This window comes from Trichomycterus rosablanca, chromosome 15 (genome assembly GCF_030014385.1).
Source record: "Trichomycterus rosablanca isolate fTriRos1 chromosome 15, fTriRos1.hap1, whole genome shotgun sequence".
NCBI classification, from domain to species: domain Eukaryota; kingdom Metazoa; phylum Chordata; class Actinopteri; order Siluriformes; family Trichomycteridae; genus Trichomycterus; species Trichomycterus rosablanca.
In genome coordinates, this window is record NC_086002.1 from 33766071 (window position 1) to 33782300 (window position 16230).

The 16230-nt window shown below is 40.4% G+C and overlaps 1 protein-coding gene across 3 annotated transcripts; it reads right to left on the reverse strand.

Moving 5' to 3' along the window:
• Positions 1-4282: 4282 nt before the first annotated feature.
• On the reverse strand, positions 4283-13918 carry parn (poly(A)-specific ribonuclease (deadenylation nuclease)). 3 transcript variants are annotated; one of them, XM_063010409.1, is made up of 26 exons: positions 13871-13918; positions 13561-13638; positions 11683-11762; positions 11262-11329; positions 11095-11176; positions 10663-10723; positions 10102-10267; positions 9521-9583; positions 9372-9410; positions 9247-9289; positions 9078-9158; positions 8929-8985; positions 8714-8791; positions 8166-8209; positions 7740-7782; positions 7572-7647; positions 7222-7332; positions 7068-7137; positions 6899-6954; positions 6727-6813; positions 6110-6184; positions 5844-6003; positions 5627-5736; positions 5453-5522; positions 5275-5366; positions 4283-5080 (listed from the first exon to the last, which is right to left on the reverse strand). In XM_063010409.1, the coding sequence occupies exons 1-26, from the start codon at positions 13887-13889 to the stop codon at positions 5043-5045; spliced, it is 1947 nt and encodes a 648-aa protein (XP_062866479.1). In that variant the 5' UTR covers positions 13890-13918; the 3' UTR covers positions 4283-5042. The 3 variants fall into 3 exon arrangements, with proteins under 3 accessions (XP_062866479.1, XP_062866478.1, XP_062866480.1); XM_063010408.1 differs by having other exon boundaries at positions 5615-5736; XM_063010410.1 differs by lacking the exons at positions 4283-5080; positions 5275-5366; positions 5453-5522; positions 5627-5736; positions 5844-6003 and having other exon boundaries at positions 6114-6184; positions 6523-6813.
• Positions 13919-16230: the final 2312 nt, after the last annotated feature.

Sequence of the window (16230 nt, forward strand, 5' to 3'; positions counted from 1 at the left end):
CTTTAAGGAGGTTTTTATTATCTTAAGACAGTTTAAGTGTCAAGTGTATCAATGGTAAATGTTCCCACATTGTAAAGAGGGACAGTTGTTCCTTATGGGTGTAAATCTACAACCCCAGATCAGAAAAAGTTGGGACGGGGTGGAGAAAGCAAATAAAAACACAGCGTTTCTTACATTCCCTTTGAATCTTATTTCATTGCAGACAGGATGAACCCCTGACATTGAACGTTTTATCAGGTCAACTTTATTTCGTGTGTTAATAAACATCCATGCGTGCATTCCAGGCCTGCAACACGTTCCGGAAAAAATGGGACAGTGGAAGTTTAGGGCTAGTTATAGGGTAAAAAAATGATGTGATTTCAAGTCATTAAAATAAACAATGCAAACCTGCTTAGCATCAGAAATATCAATACATTAATGTATATTGATAGAATATTAAAACACCTAAATATAAAACATACTGATCATGTGCTTTTATAAATTGACCAGCTCAATAAAACTATATTACACTAGAATATGCCATTAAGAAAACTCATTAAAAATGAATATAATGAACAGCATCTGCACTAAAACTAACACTAAAACTACACTGTTTTTATTAACTGACTTAAAGCACTAAATGACGCTACACTAACACTTAAAATAACCATATACATTTAAAATAATAATATTATAAAGTATAACGACGTACAAGTTTTTTTTCTACTGGTGAACCTGACTGTGGTTAGCTTACCTCACTAGCCTGTTGCTAATCTCCGCTAGCCTGTTGAAATACAAAATTCTACTTTCCTATCACTTTCTAAGTCGCTAATAAAACTTTAAATGTATTAAATATAATAAACGAACATATTAATGTATAAAACGTTTATAAAATCGTGTTTAAAGTCGAGTGAAGACACTTTTCCCGACATCAGGATTCCTCTCAGACTGAAACGCGGCTACTCCGGAACATACCAACTCACAGACAGGGGGGACCAATACAAACACTGATATCCCGCCTCTAATTAAAAATGTTTTACCTTCCAAATTAATTCATAACGGAATATAGTGTGATATACACATATATAAATAGATATTATAATTAAAAATAAATAAACAAAACATATTTATTTAAGTGTTTTTGTGATATTGGTTTACCTCTGTATCAGAATGGTTGGATCCACGTTGGCGGGCTTTTTAACGGCTGTAGCTAAAAATAGATTCGTGTTACTAGGCAAAAACGTGTGCAAAAGTTTAGACCCCCGGTCAGATTTATTTATTCTTATTTATTTTATTGTTATGTTTTACCACTGTTTATCCTGGTCAGGGTCACAGTGGCTCATGACAAAGCAACACCCTAAATAAGGTGCCAGTATCTGTGTAATTTACACATTATTTACAGGGAGTGCACAAACTTTTGCACATTTTACTGCACAAATTATCGTTTGCTGATCATTTAGATTGGATAAATGTGGTAAAAAACAGAAGCTCAGCAAGTACTCGACTTTCAGGCCATGCTTAAAAATACAGATGTATATATTTCATGTTTCTTTCCTTATTTTTCTATTTTATTCTACTTTCATTTACTCTACTTACTGTACTTACACTGTACTGGAGCTGCTGTAACACTCGAATTTCCCCCATGGGGATCAATAAAGGAATCTCATCTCATCTTATCTTAAAAGGGCATGTGAATGCACTCGAAGTACATTAAACAATAAATCTGGCATTTGAATACGTTTCACCTATTGTCACTATAAATGGTGTTTTATTTGCATGTCAGCACTCAATATTGATTCAACAGACTATTAAATTAATAATTAATAGCTTGTTCTTTAAATTTTCCGTAACAACATTACAAAAAACAATCCATATAACGTACGAGGCATAAAAACATGTCTTTACACATGGGGGTTCCTTATACAACCCCTGGCAAAAATTATGGAATCACCACTCTTGGAAGATGTTCTTTCAATTGTTTAATTTTGTAGAAAAAAAATAAATCACAGACATGCCACAAAACTATCATTTCTCAAACTGTCAACCCTCTGGCATTAAGAAACAATAAAAAAAGAAACAAATATAATAGTTGTGGTCAGTCACAATTGCTTTTTTTTTAGATCAAGTAGAGGAAAAAAATATGGAATCACTCAAATCTGAGGAAAAAATTATGGAATCATTAGAAAACACTGCACCATTATTACTTTGTTGCACCACCTCTGGCTTTTATAATGGTTTAAACTCTATGAGGCATGGAGTTAACTAATGACAAACAGTATTCTTCATCAATCTGCCTTCAACTGTCTCTTATTGCTGTTGCCAGATCAGCTTTGCAGGTTGGAACCTTGTCATTGACCATTTTCTTCAATTTCCACCAGAGATTTTCAAATGGATTGAGATCCGGACTATTTGCAGGCCATGCCATTATATGTTTTCTTGAAGGAAAGTTTTCACGTCCTTTGCCCTATGGCAAGATGCATTATCATCTTGAAAAATGAAGTCATCATCACCAAACATCCTTTCAACTGATGGAATAAGAAAAGCGTCCAAAATTTCAATGTGGACTTTGGCATTTATTGAAGACCATCTCCCCTGTGCCTTTACCCGACATGCAGGCCCATATCATCAACAACTGTGGAAATTAACATGTTTTCTTTAGGCAGTTATCTTCATAAATTTCATTGGACAGACACCAAACAAAAGTTCCAGCATCATCACCTTGCCCAATGCAGATTCGCGATTCATCACTGAAGATCACTTTTATCCAGTCACCCACAGTCCACGATTGCTTTTCTTTAGCCTACTTTAACCTTGTTCTTTTCTTTTTAGGTGTTAATGGTGGCTTTTGTTTGGCTTTTCTGTATGTAAATCCCATTTCTTTTAGGTGATTTCTTACAGTTCAGTCACAGACATTGACTCCACTTTTCGGCCACTTGTTTCTCATTTGTTTTGTTGTACATTTTCTGTTTTCAAGACATATTGCTTTAAGTTTTCTATCTTGATGCTTTTTACAACCTTCCCATTTTGTTTGTACTTGGTCCAGATTTTAAACACAGCTTACTGGGAACAACCAACATCTTTTGCGACATTCCACAATGATTTATCTTCTTGAAGGAGTTTTATAATCCTCTCACTTGTTTCAACTGACATATCTTGTGTTGGAACCATGATTCATGACAATCTGCTTTGTGCAACAGCTCTCCGAGGTGTGAGCACTCTTTTTAAACTGAAGAATAATTAGCAAATCTAATCTGCTGCAGATGTTTTGTTTTTAAACTGCAAATTACAGAGTGATTCCATAATTTTTTCCTCAGATTTGAGTGATTCCATATTTTTTTCCTCTACTTGATCTAAAAAAAGCAATTGTGACTGACCACAACTATTATATTTGTTTCTTTTTTTTTTTTATTGTTTCTTAATGCCAGAAGGTTGACATTTTGAAAAATGATAGTTTTGTGGCATGTCTGTGATTTATTTTTTTTCTACAAAATTAAACAATTGACAGAACATCTTCCAAGAGTGCTGATTCCATAATTTTTGCCAGGGGTTGTATATAGCATACGAGTCATAAAACATACCTTTACCCTTGGGTGGTTCCTTATATATAGTGTATGAGGCATAAAAATATATCTTAACCCATGAGGGGTTTCTTATATATAGCATAATATGCATAAACTGTATCTCTATCTGGGGGAGGGGGGGGGGGGGGGGATTATACATCACACAGTTACATGAACATGCAATTCTAATGTTTGGTACCTCACATTTTCCACTTCCAAAACTAATGTTACTAGTTCAGTTGCTATGCTAGATATAACAAACTAATACAATACCAATTAGAACTAAACCTCTCACATTTAAGTCATTCTAACCACAGACTTTTCTTTTAAATGTTCGAGACCACCACACCCTTCTCAGACCCATTTAAACCCTCTTTACACCAAATGATTTATTCTTACATTTTAAGCATTTAGTAGACAACTTTGTGACTTACAACCGAGACTGTATACATTGCAAGCAAGTGAGGTTTAAGGGCTTTGCTTAAGGGCCCAACAGTGACAAGCTGGCAGATTTGGGGCTCGAACCAGTGACTTCGATTATTACTACTCCTATGGAGAGGCTCAATACTCCCTCTGCATTCTTCCAATGCTCGTAAAAGCACCAGAATGAATGCAGCTATAGTTAATAATGTCATTGCTAAATTCAGTCGTTAATTATTTTACTGTCCAGTTAGAATCTTTTCGCAAATGAACCCTCCAACCAAAACATAACCAGAATTCAAGACAAGAGGTTCAAACATGTATACTAAGAAACATTCTTTAATTCTTTTATCCTCTTTGAAAGAGGATCACATCATACAAAAAAATGAAGTTACACATTTTCATAAACAATTCTTTTCTTTGCTGTGACTGTACTGGAAGGACAAACACGCCGCCACACACACACACACACACACACACACAAACACACACACAAACACACACACAAACACACAGTGGGAATAAATAGAGCTGCTCCCAATGGGCATTCACTAAAAAGGAAGGGGGTTGGGGTTAGGGTACAGGAAAACGTTCACATACACCAGCTTAAAAAAAAGAAAACTGACAAAAGGAACAGTTATTTAAAAATATGATAATTATGCTTGTTTGAACCTTATACGCCCGTTTTAGAATCAGTCACAACAGCTGCACACTACACCGTTAACTAGCGTCAATATTAACCACATTAAAACACACCACAATCATACATACACGCAGCCACGTCTGGTAATAAGCTATCAGTATAAATAGTGTGCGATGATGCATGGACATTTATGGCTTTAACTTGTTGAATCTGACTGTATTTCAGTTAATTCTTTTGCTCAGCCGTCAGGGGACATGCTCTTAAGTGGAGGCCTCTAATTGGTGCGACACACAATCTCGCACAGAGCGGCCGTAGGTAGTCGTGTTCTCAAATAGAGGTCTTTCATTGGTTGGTTGGTTGGATAAGTGCCATCTCAGACAGTCGTCAGATCAGCTTTTGAGCAGTAGTGTTCTCAGACGGGGGTCTCCGATTGGCTGCCCCTACCAAACCTGAGGAACATCAAATAGTCCTGATGAACCTGCAAAGGACAAAAATAGGATTTAAAAGGCGTGGTCTAGCTCTGCGTTATCACACACTCTGCGACATGCTTATAACGCTACATATAGCATAGAACTCACCAACATCCATTAGTTTAAGATGGGTTTAAGGTTAAATATAACTCATCACAGCTGTCCAGGATTTGGGGACTAGAAGCCATTTAGCTCTACCTACCCTGATTCTCCTTATTGGTTGAGGGTTGAATCCAGGCTTCCATTGACTCCGCCTCTTGTTTTGGGCTTGTTGACGCTCCTACCCCATCATGTCTAAAAGAAAAAAAATTTTAATCAATTATTAATAATAAATACTAAGAAATCTGAGCGATTATATAAGAAAGAACAATGATGCATACGATGTGTCGAGCCAATCGGCTGCTGTACTGGAGTCTGCCGCATCGATACTGGATTCTGCACTCGTACCAGCTACAAGACACAAAAACCAAGAAACTAATTTTATTAAAATCTCAGGTTGCCATGAAATACAGAGCCCTTATAAGGGTGTAAAAACTTTGGACCGTAAATTTCACCATCAGCTTTGACCCTCTTCGCATTGGCATAGTTACACCAGTTGCTGTCTGCAACACCACTAAAATCTGAGGGTTGATCTGTAGGGCTGATGCTCCTCTTCAGTGACGATCTACACACAGGAATTACATATATAAGAAGATCCACTTAATCTCCATCGACTTGTATGATAAATGCCTGTGAACAGTTAAATACTTTCTGAATCCGTCGTACACTCACCTGTCATGCTGCCTCGTCATGGCAACCGACCTGTACGCCGGCTCCGCCCACCCGTCCTCGGGCCACCTCCTGCGCGAGTGCGTGTTTTCCTGTCTGGACTCCATGTACTCCGCGTACGTCTGGATTCGGTAACTCTCCGCATACTGACTGGTGTTCACCGCTACCACCGAAAAAACCCCAGAAAATTAATGTGTGTAATACAAGAACCAAGATCAATCAGAGAGATTTGGATTTCATGTGAGAAATGATGGTTCTAATGATCATACCAATCTGCACTTGCTCCAGCTGGCTGAGAGACACAAACGCTGATGTATCATCCATCCACGATACCTGGATATTACCTGAATATTGGGGAGATATTTAGGAATGACATGAAGTTGTACACCACACCTAGATTTACACATGTAACTTAGACCAACAGTATCTAAACTATATGGTCAAATGTGTGTAGACACCATGAGTTTGTCAAAATCCCATTTTGAAAGCAAGAGCACCCCCCTGGAAGTCTATAAAGCCTCCACTCCTCTGGAAAGGCTTTCCAAGAGGATCTTAGCATTTAGAGGGCTTCTTTACCCAATAAGACTCAATATATAAACTACTGATCTTGTTTAGGGGCACAAAACGGCAGCTTGGCAGAAATAGGGCTAGAACCAGCAACTTCTGGTCAGTAATCCAGTACCTTAACTACTGAGAAACCGCTGCCCTTCATTATGACCATTCAGTAAAATCACAACTGATGCACCAATCAACTGGAGTGTGTCTACATCAAACTCGAAGCCATCTTTGTGGACATCGAACAGTCGTACTTGACCTGAAAAGCAACGGATATGGCTAAAACAAGAACCACAAGTGAGGAGTGACCACATTTCTGGTTGCGTGTTACCGAAGGCACTGAAGAGCTGGTACAAGTCGCTGGTTTTCCACTCTTTAGGGAATGTCACATACAGAACGTGGTCTCGCTTCGGCTGCACTGAAACACAACAAACACCATATCAAACACTGCTGCATTGCGTGTGTGTGTGTGTGTGTGTACAAGGTCTTAGCTTCTGACTTACAGTCTGGTCCACTGATGTTCAGGTAAGGAATATCAGCCACTCGCATGAGGAACAACCTACACACACATCGATATGTACTGAGTGCCAATAAGTCTGAGAAACAGTGGGAGAAACTCTGTCCGCCCCTCACGGACTGATAAACAGAGAGGTGTGTTTACGAGGGACTTACTTGTTGTAGAAGGGCTCGATGAGCTTGGAGCGGGCGGAGATGTGTGCTCTTGGAGGAGTAAGAAAGGAACCTGAAGATAGAACACATGTTTGATGTAACAGTCCAGTTCAGAAAGCTAGCATTCCCCTATGTACTAGAGTGCACACACACCTACCCAGATAATTAGCCATGGAGATGAAGCAGAGGCCGGTGATGTACGCATCGTAACCAGCTTCATGCAGCTGTTCGGACGCCGTGTCATAAATCTGAAATCCCTCCGACCATTCTACACACACACAAAGCATCAAACACAACACAAAAATCAATAAACACACACACACACACACACTATACACACTTGGTTCCAATCAAACATCAATCTGATCACATTTGCACACGTGTTGAAGACAACCGTCTTATTTTGTCTCATCCCATATAAAGCTGGAGCTTCTTGTTCTAGCACTGAAGCCTCCAAGAGCAGTTTCTAACCACATGTACCTCTAATGACACTAATGTGAATCTTACCAACTTTGGGGGCTTTAAACGGCTTCTCCTTCAGCTGCTTCTCCAGCTCAGCCAGTGATGTGTTGGTAATGATCTCCTACCACACACACACACACACACACACACTGTAAAAAGTGTGCATTAAGTCATAGCGACTATGATTTAAAGGAGGACTTATGACCAGCTTACCTTGAATGGTTGTGTTGATGCCATCAGCTTTGTGTCCAGCAGTCTGAAACAGAAAATAAAGAACAAATCTGTTTAGGATTGGCCTAGAGTAGGTTTCTGGGTCTAGGAACTAGTATGGGTCTTGGGTGCTGTATGGTTTAGGTCTGCAGAGGTAAAATGAGCTTCTAATTTAGGTCTAACGAGAAGAATCGTGTTCGAGTCTGAGTAGAAGTTGGGCACTATGACCTGGTTTGAACGGGTACAACTAAAATGCTGATTTAGACTAACAAGGACCCATAGGACAAGAGTATAAACACCCAAAGAAAAGGTAATCGAAGGTACTACTGTGGGTCTAGGGAAGAATGCCAAGTACGTAGGGTATGTTATAAGATGCTAGTGAGGGTCTGGTGAAAAAGGGTAAGGTCCAAATGTTATGGTGATGCTCACCGTGGAAACACACACATCGTGACCTCTTTGAAGTCATCCAACTCCTGGAACACAAACACACCGTTTAATGTGTAAAGTCACATGACTTAACACCAAACCCAAAGTCATATTAACCTAAATAAAGAGCTGTACCCCAGTGTCTCCAAAACAACCAACCTAGACAAAGGACCACAAGGTCTCAAGCCCCAAAGTACCACCATGATTTACTACCCAACAACCCATAACCAACAGCTGATTAGAAGAGTAGAGTGTTCGTATATACAATTAATACCAAGTAGATTTGCAGTTGGAAACAAAGCCTCAGGTTTGAGGAAAGACTCTGTGTTTGGGGGGGGCAGGACAATGTTCCATTATTACAAAATGCTCCTACCAGCAGCGGTGCAGATTTGGTATTTGCTAAATACTCCGAGTAAAACTTGTTAAATAACAATCTGAATATAAACCACAGGGTTTTAAATACATTTTATATTTAGAATATTTAGCTTTGAAGTGTGTCGAAGTGTTATCAAAGCAGGTGTATCGTACACCCACATCTCTGTTGGGGTTACCTCAGGCAGGGGGCAGTAGAACTGGTGGATGGTGTGCATGACGTCCAGCAGCATGTTATGCCCGACCACCAATTTACCCTGAAAGCAAAAAAACAAACAAACACTGATCTGAACGGAGAGCGTTAGTGAGATATTCATGTACATGATGATAAAGTGAAGCTGGCTTTAGTGTACAGTCATTATTACGGTTAGTACTGTTAACTGTCGAGACTCACAGATTTGGAGATGGCGTGTACAACTCTGGAGAACCCAACAGCATCGTTTAGTTCCTCCTGTTCACAACATATACAGACATGAACCAAACTTCACCAAATTAACCAAACACACGAGGAAACGAATGAGGAGTGTAAAGCAGTAAATCCACCTGCTCTCGTTCATGCTTCTGCTGCTCTATCCTTCTCCTCTCAGGTTCATCCACCTTACTGATCTGGATACAACGCTCCTTCTGCACACAAAGCAAGTTATCTGGTGGCGCACACAACCAGTTTGGGATGGTGCACCAAGAGGTTAAAGTTTGTGTCATATATTGTTACCTTTTCTTTTTCCACAGTTTCGACATGAAGGCCTTTAGGAAACCTGCAGCACACAAAGTAAACTCGTCACATAACGTCCACAAGGCTTCAGTAGTTTCTAAATAACTTAAACATTCCAGACTCACTTCCAGTTCAGGGTCTGGTAAATAAGCTTCCTCTGAAACCTGAAGAATGAACACACAACAGAACAGCCTCAGCAAGGTGGGTTCAGCTACGTATATTATAATAATAACAACAGAGTATCATCTAGAATAATCTAGACAAACGTCCTCACCCAGAGCACGGCTCCAGCTCCACAGTCTTCTCAGAGTTATTCAACAGGTTCTCCACTTTCTCCCTGGAACGAACAAAACACTCATCATTTACAGTAACAGCAATTACAGCATGATGTAGAGCCTTATGACCACCTTCCTAACTGACTGGTCAAAACAAGCTGTGCTGCTCTGTGTATTCTGACGCCTTTCCATCAGAACCAGCGTGAACTTCTTCAGCAGTTTGAGCTACAGGAGCTCGTCTGTTGGATCGGACCACACGTGCATCGATGAGCCTTGGCCGCCCATGACCCTGTCGCCGGTTTACCACTTTTGATAGATACTGAACATTGCAGACTGGGACACACCCCACAGGAGGTGCAGTTTTGGAGACGCTCTAACCCAGTCGTCTAGACATCACAATTTGTCCCTCAGATCCTCACGCTTGATCATATTTCATAATATCCCCCCCCCCCCCCCCCCCCCCCCCCCCACTAACAGGTGCCGTGATGAAGAGATAATCAATGTTATTCACTTCACCCGTCAGTGCTTGTTCTGTTTAAGCCCCTGTGTTCCACTCAACACATCTGTTTGTGCTCCTTACACGACTCTGTTGATGAAGTCCTTGTGTTCCTCGGGAACGTTAACCGGTCCCTTACAGGAAGTAGGTGAGCTGTAGGAGGGCGTGCCCACCCCGTTCGCTTGGTTCCGCCTCTCCTCGTATTGTTCCCGCAGCTGAGACTCCTCAGCCTGGTTCAGGTATGGAATACCTACAGCAAGGTACACGAGAAAACCAACTGTAACTGGGTGTTTATCATCTATTTCGGGTGTTATTGTCTTACTGTCACACCTAGGTGGCATTGCAGCAACAAAGCTCATTTTATTTATATGAAACCGGTCTGTGGTGTGAAAAAGGTTGGGAAACGCTGCCCTAAAATGTCTCTTTACTGCTCACTAGAACATGAATTTGAATCTATGCACCTCTAACATGATTCCAATGGAATAACATCAGCACTATTTACTGATCTACTTAGATCACTTGGCATATATCTAGTCATAACATTGACACTCTAGCTCAATTTCTATGCTTTGTTAATTGAAATGCATTTTAAATAGTTCTGCTTTGCTGTGCTACAGTGACTGAATGAATAACCGTGTTACTCACCATGGCGGAACACTTTGTTGAAGTCGAAGCCCTGACTGGCCAGGAAATCGATACTGGAGCTCTGAAACAGAGTCAGGTTTTGTAAGCTTCACCTTTCACACCGATTATTCAGAAACATCTTGTCCATTTTGTTATGACACACTGTGTAATTATGTCCTCTGTGTCAGATTAAACAATCTAATCCTTTAATGACGAATCTGTGAACACTATGTGAAGCACACTGGCATGACGGTGCCAACGTTACACCTCAGTAAAATAGGTTTTAAAAGTGAAAGTAAGTTCAGAGAATGTGTAGCTGGATAAACAAAAAAGAGAAGCTAGAATTCCCATTTTCAGCATAAAGAAAGATCCAGACTAGCACATCCTGGCCAGGACAGCAACAATATAAATGCTGGAGGTTTCGTTTCGGTGGTTTCATGAGCACGTTCTCACCTGACAGATGAATTTAATATCCGGAGAGGTTCTGCTGAAGGGTTTTGGGAAAACGTAAAAATTAAAAGCTTTCGTGATGTACCTGTACAACAGAAGAACAGCTCAGATTAGCCACTATTAAAGCATCAGAACCTCTGATGAGAAGTGTGAGGATCCAAGATTCTTACCTGGACTGTGATTGGTCGTATCTGAAGGCACACAGGCCGAACTGAAACAGCAGAAAGTCCATCGAGTGCTGCAAGGGGGAAACGGGAGTCAAGTGAACATACTCAATAAGGGTCTGCAACATCATACTTCAGTCTGATGACTGAAGAAGTCATTCGGATCTACAACAAACTCGTGTCCAGATGAACTGATTCAACTTTGTGGATTTGTGTACCTGGATTATTGAGCATGCATCAACAAATTACTTTAGACTGTATTTGAATTGACGTGCTTTTCTTTATCTATTTCTTCAAGTCAAGACCACCCATGGAAACGTGTTCCTCGAGTCTTGGTCTCCAAGGTTACCTTTTTATATGATGAGTTTCTGCCATCGCCATCATCAACCTAGGCTTAAAACACTGAGACACGAAAGCATCAACTCACCTTCCTTAGTTTACTGTATCGTTCCTCTGGCGTGTCCATACCGTTCGTCAGCATGCTGACTGGTGGCCCATCACTCAGTCCTAAAAATGATCCCAAACGATCATCGAATACAAGGTTCATTTAACTCCTCAATAATTTAGCAGATCAACAAAGCAAAATTAAAAGAGCCATGAAGATCAAACCCAAACATTGTAGACCCAATCAACAGACTGAATACGTCTGATATTAGCCGAATTTGGACATCTAAACACCACCATCATTGGGTCCTACATTTGGAACAAGTCCGTTCCTCAGAGCACAGAACAGCAAGTGCTAAATCCCAAAGCATACCTGAAAAACCACCTATCACTGGCTACAACATTTTTCAAAGTATGAGGGATGCTCTATGTCTGTGCATGTCCATGATCACTACAAGAACAGGATGACCCAGCCAAATACAAACCTCAGACCAACAGATGCAATACAAAAATGGGTTTCTGACTGCTGAACTGCCACTCGCTGGATGTTTTCTGGATCATTCTGTACAAACTTCAACCTCTTGAGGCTCAAACCAACCAGTATGGTGACGACAAGTATGCCACAGCGAAGAGTGAACATTAACATGTACTGGACAGGTCGTCATTCACCACTAGTCTACAACTGCCCGTCGTTGTCCACTCTTCCCTGTGGCACAGTTGTCGTCGCCATACTGGTTGGTTTGAGCCTTAAGAGGTTCAAGTTTGCACAGAATGGTGTTGAAAACATCAAGTGAGTGGCAGTTCAGCCGTCAGAAACCTTTTTTTTTCTGTTTAAATATGCTAATTCGGCTAATATCAGACATATTCAGTGTACTGATCAGCACATTTTCTTACATTTGCACTGTGGTTCACTTTATAATTTACTTTTTAATTTATATTTTACAGCTGTTACTTATAATCTATACCAGCCTTACAATGTTAACCGAAATAACACCTCCATATGTACCCTCAGGTCCTGTTGTTGTAGTGTGTTGTCCGAGTGTTGTTGTGGTTATACAGATACTTGTTTGCACAATGTGAATCTCTGTAATGTGTACTATTACTTTTGACTTGATTTATGTAACCTGCTACTGAGGCCTTAATTTCCTTTGAGATTAATAAAGTATCTATCTATCCATCCATCCATCCATATATCCATCCATCCATCCATCTATCTATCCATCCATCTATATGATTGGTTACAGTCGGATCTGTGTTTGAACAATGCGTTTTCTGTAGTTCCTTCAACAACAGTACTGTTACAGTATACAGTCTGAGTAACTGAGGGTTGCTTAAGGGCCCAACAGTGGCAATCTGGCCGTGGTGGGGCTCGAACCCTAATCCAGTACCTTAACCACTAGGGTACAACTGCCCATCATTGTCTACTCTTCGGTGTGGCATAGTTGTCGTCGCCATACCGGTTGGTTTACACCTTAACAGGTTTAAGTTTGCACAGAACGGTGTTGAAAACATCGAGTGGCAGTTCAAATATCCAAATTCGGCTAATATCAGGCATATTCAGTGTACTGATTGGTTACAGTCGGATCTGTGTTTGAACTATGTATTTTCTGTATACATAATAGTATACAGTCTGAGCAACTGAGGGTTAAGGGTCTCGTTTAAGGGCCCAACAGATTACTAGTCCAGTACCTTAACTACTAGGCTACAGTTTGTCCCTTACAGAGAAATAGGTCAATAAAATCGGGTTCAGTAAGGAATGATGAGGGTTTAAATGCAGGTCAGTGATTAAAGCCATTAGTTCTGCTGCTGAGTGCTGACCAGTAAAGCAATGTAAGAAATGTTTGAGAAGAATCTGCGTTCTGTATCAAAACTAAAGGCTCGAATACAAACAAAACATCAGTGTTAAGTGTTAAAGACGCACCTGAAAATTCTCCATCGATGGCCAGGAAATCAGCTTCCTGTACAGCCGAGTAAACGCAGATCAGCTTCTCTTTAAAATCTGGAATGAGGGCAGAATGCGGGAGAGTTGTGACGTAATAACACGAACAGGAGAGAGTACATGTGGAGCAGGAGTAGAACTCTGATCCCACCAAACACACGGTTATATCATCTACACAACATTCACTAATCATCAGAGCTACAGGGTTCCTCCTCCTCATCATCCTCATCATCCCCATCCCCAACATCCCTCAACCCAGAACACACAACACTGAAGATGAAAGAGATCTTACTCTGCCGCGTAAACTCCATCACTGCAGTGTACTCGTGTGTGCGCTCCACTCCTCACTGCCTCTTTAACCCCTCACCACCCTCACTTCCGCCTCCGACAGCACCACATCCGCCCTCTGGAGCCCCGGAGGAGCAAGGCAGCTCTGGCAGACCGGGTAAGGAAGTACGTAGATGGCTTGCACAGTATTGCCATCCTGCTGTAGGCTCCGTACCCAACGCGACCATGATTAAGATGTAGCAGATAATACAATGGATCAATAAGTAAATTAATAATAAATGATTAGTGGGTGGGTAGCACGAAGGTCCTGGGTTTGATCCCCAGGCGGAGTTTGCATGTTCTCCCCGTGTCTGCGTGGGTTTCCTCCAGGAGCTCCGGTTTCCTCCCACAGTCAGGTTAACTGGAGACACTGAATTGCCCTGTAGGTGAGTGTGTGTGCCCTGCGATGGACTGGCGCCCCGTCCAGGGTGTTACTGTGTGCCTTGCGCCCATTGAAAAGCTGGGATAGATAGGCTCCACACTCTCACCCATCTACACTCTTACTTACAAAGGATAAATGTAAACCAATCCAATCCACCCTCTGCATGTGTTTGGAGGGTCAAAGTAAATGGCAAATGCCTTGCTCACAACAAGAAGGTCCTGGGTTTGATCTGTGTGGAGTTTGCATGTTCTCCCCGTGTCTGTGTGCGTTTCCTCCCACAGTACAAAAGCATGCAGTCTGATTAATTGGAGACACTGAATTGCCCTATAGGTGAATGTGTGTGTGTGTGTGTGTGTGTGTGTGTGTGTGCCCTGTGATGGACTGGCGCCCCCTCCAGGGTGTTACTGTGTGCCTTGCGCCCATTGAAAAGCTGGGATAGGCTCCAGCACAACACGAGTGAGTGAGATTAGCATTTGAATGTCCATATACATTTGGTTATGTACTACTTTTAACATTCTAGATGAATTATCTGATAAACATACATTAAATACATTATATACAGTATTTTCCGAAATAATCAGGTGAGTGTTATTAAAGGCTGATAAGTATTTGAATCTGAATTTTATAAATTTGAAATATTTCAATCTGAATTTTATACATTTGAAATATTTCAATCTGAATTTTATACATTTGAAATATTTAATGGCGTAATTTATAAATTTGAATTTTAACAATGCTTTTTTTGTGATTTGAACTTGTGAGGTGGTGAAATTTGCTGTTGAAAAATTTTCATTTCAAAATTACAACTTGCAATTTTCAGATTGTAAAAATTCAGATAAAAAAAATTCAGATCTCACAGATTCAAATCTCAGAAATACGAATTCAAGTTTGAGGTGAAACATCCGGGTTTCCCAGGAAAAGTAAACTTTCCAGAGCGATTCGAACGCAGCATTTAACCAATCACAGCGCTGCCTCACCTGCGTTCATGTCTGTGGAGGAGAAATGAATCCCAATGAGGTAAGTGCATCCAAGTGTCAACCTCAACTGACCAGATGAGTCGAACCAGGTGTGTTAGGTAAATGAGGTAAAGACTGAACTCTGAAGTGCTATACGGCACACCAGGAAAGAAGTTTCACAACATTTCTGAACTCCCCGTTTTAATATGTGCAAGCAACGGAATATCCATGCCTTCCTAAACTCAGACCAGCTCATGCCAAGCAAAACTCTTAGCTAACCACTACCAACAAGCTAGCTAACGCTAACTAACCTTACCCCGCGCGTTATCACGCCACCAGCGTTACATAACGCAAAATATAAAACTTGCCGTAAAGCACGTTGAGTATTTACCAGAACTATAAATAATTAGCTGACTGTGTGGATCTGAAGAACTTTGGATGCACTTTCCTCATTGGGATTCATTTCTCCTCCACAGACATGAACGCAGGTGAGGCAGCGCTGTGATTGGTTAAATGCTGCGTTCGAATCGCTCTGGAAAGTTTACTTTTCCTGGGAAACCCGGATGTTTCACCTCAAGCTTGAATTCGTATTTCTGAGATTTGAATCTGAGAGATCTGAATTTTTTTTATCTGAATTTTTACAATCTGAAAATTGCAAGTTGTAATTTTGAAATGAAAATTTTTCAACAGCAAATTTCACCACCTCACAAGTTCAAATCACAAAAAAGCATTGTTAAAATTCAAATTTATAAATTACGCCATTAAATATTTCAAATTTATAAAATTCAGATTGAAATATTTCAAATTTATAAAATTCAGATTGAAATATTTCAAATTTATAAAATTCAGATTGAAATATTTCAAATTTATAAAATTCAGATTGAAATATTTCAAATTTATAAAATTCAGATTCAGATACTTATGGCAGCGTTTGAGCTCCATACAGGGGGTCTGTGGTGCACCTCAGTAATATTCAGGACCTGCTGT

Excerpts from the sequence above, each read along its gene's own strand:
- parn (XM_063010408.1), bottom strand. Across the intron at positions 9,411-9,520 it reads GAGCTGGAGCCGTGCTCTGG|GTTTCAGAGGAAGCTTATTT; the intron begins GTGAGGACGTTT and ends TTCATTCTTCAG. Across the intron at positions 5,081-5,274 it reads AACCAATAAGGAGAATCAGG|GTTCATCAGGACTATTTGAT; the intron begins GTAGGTAGAGCT and ends TGTCCTTTGCAG.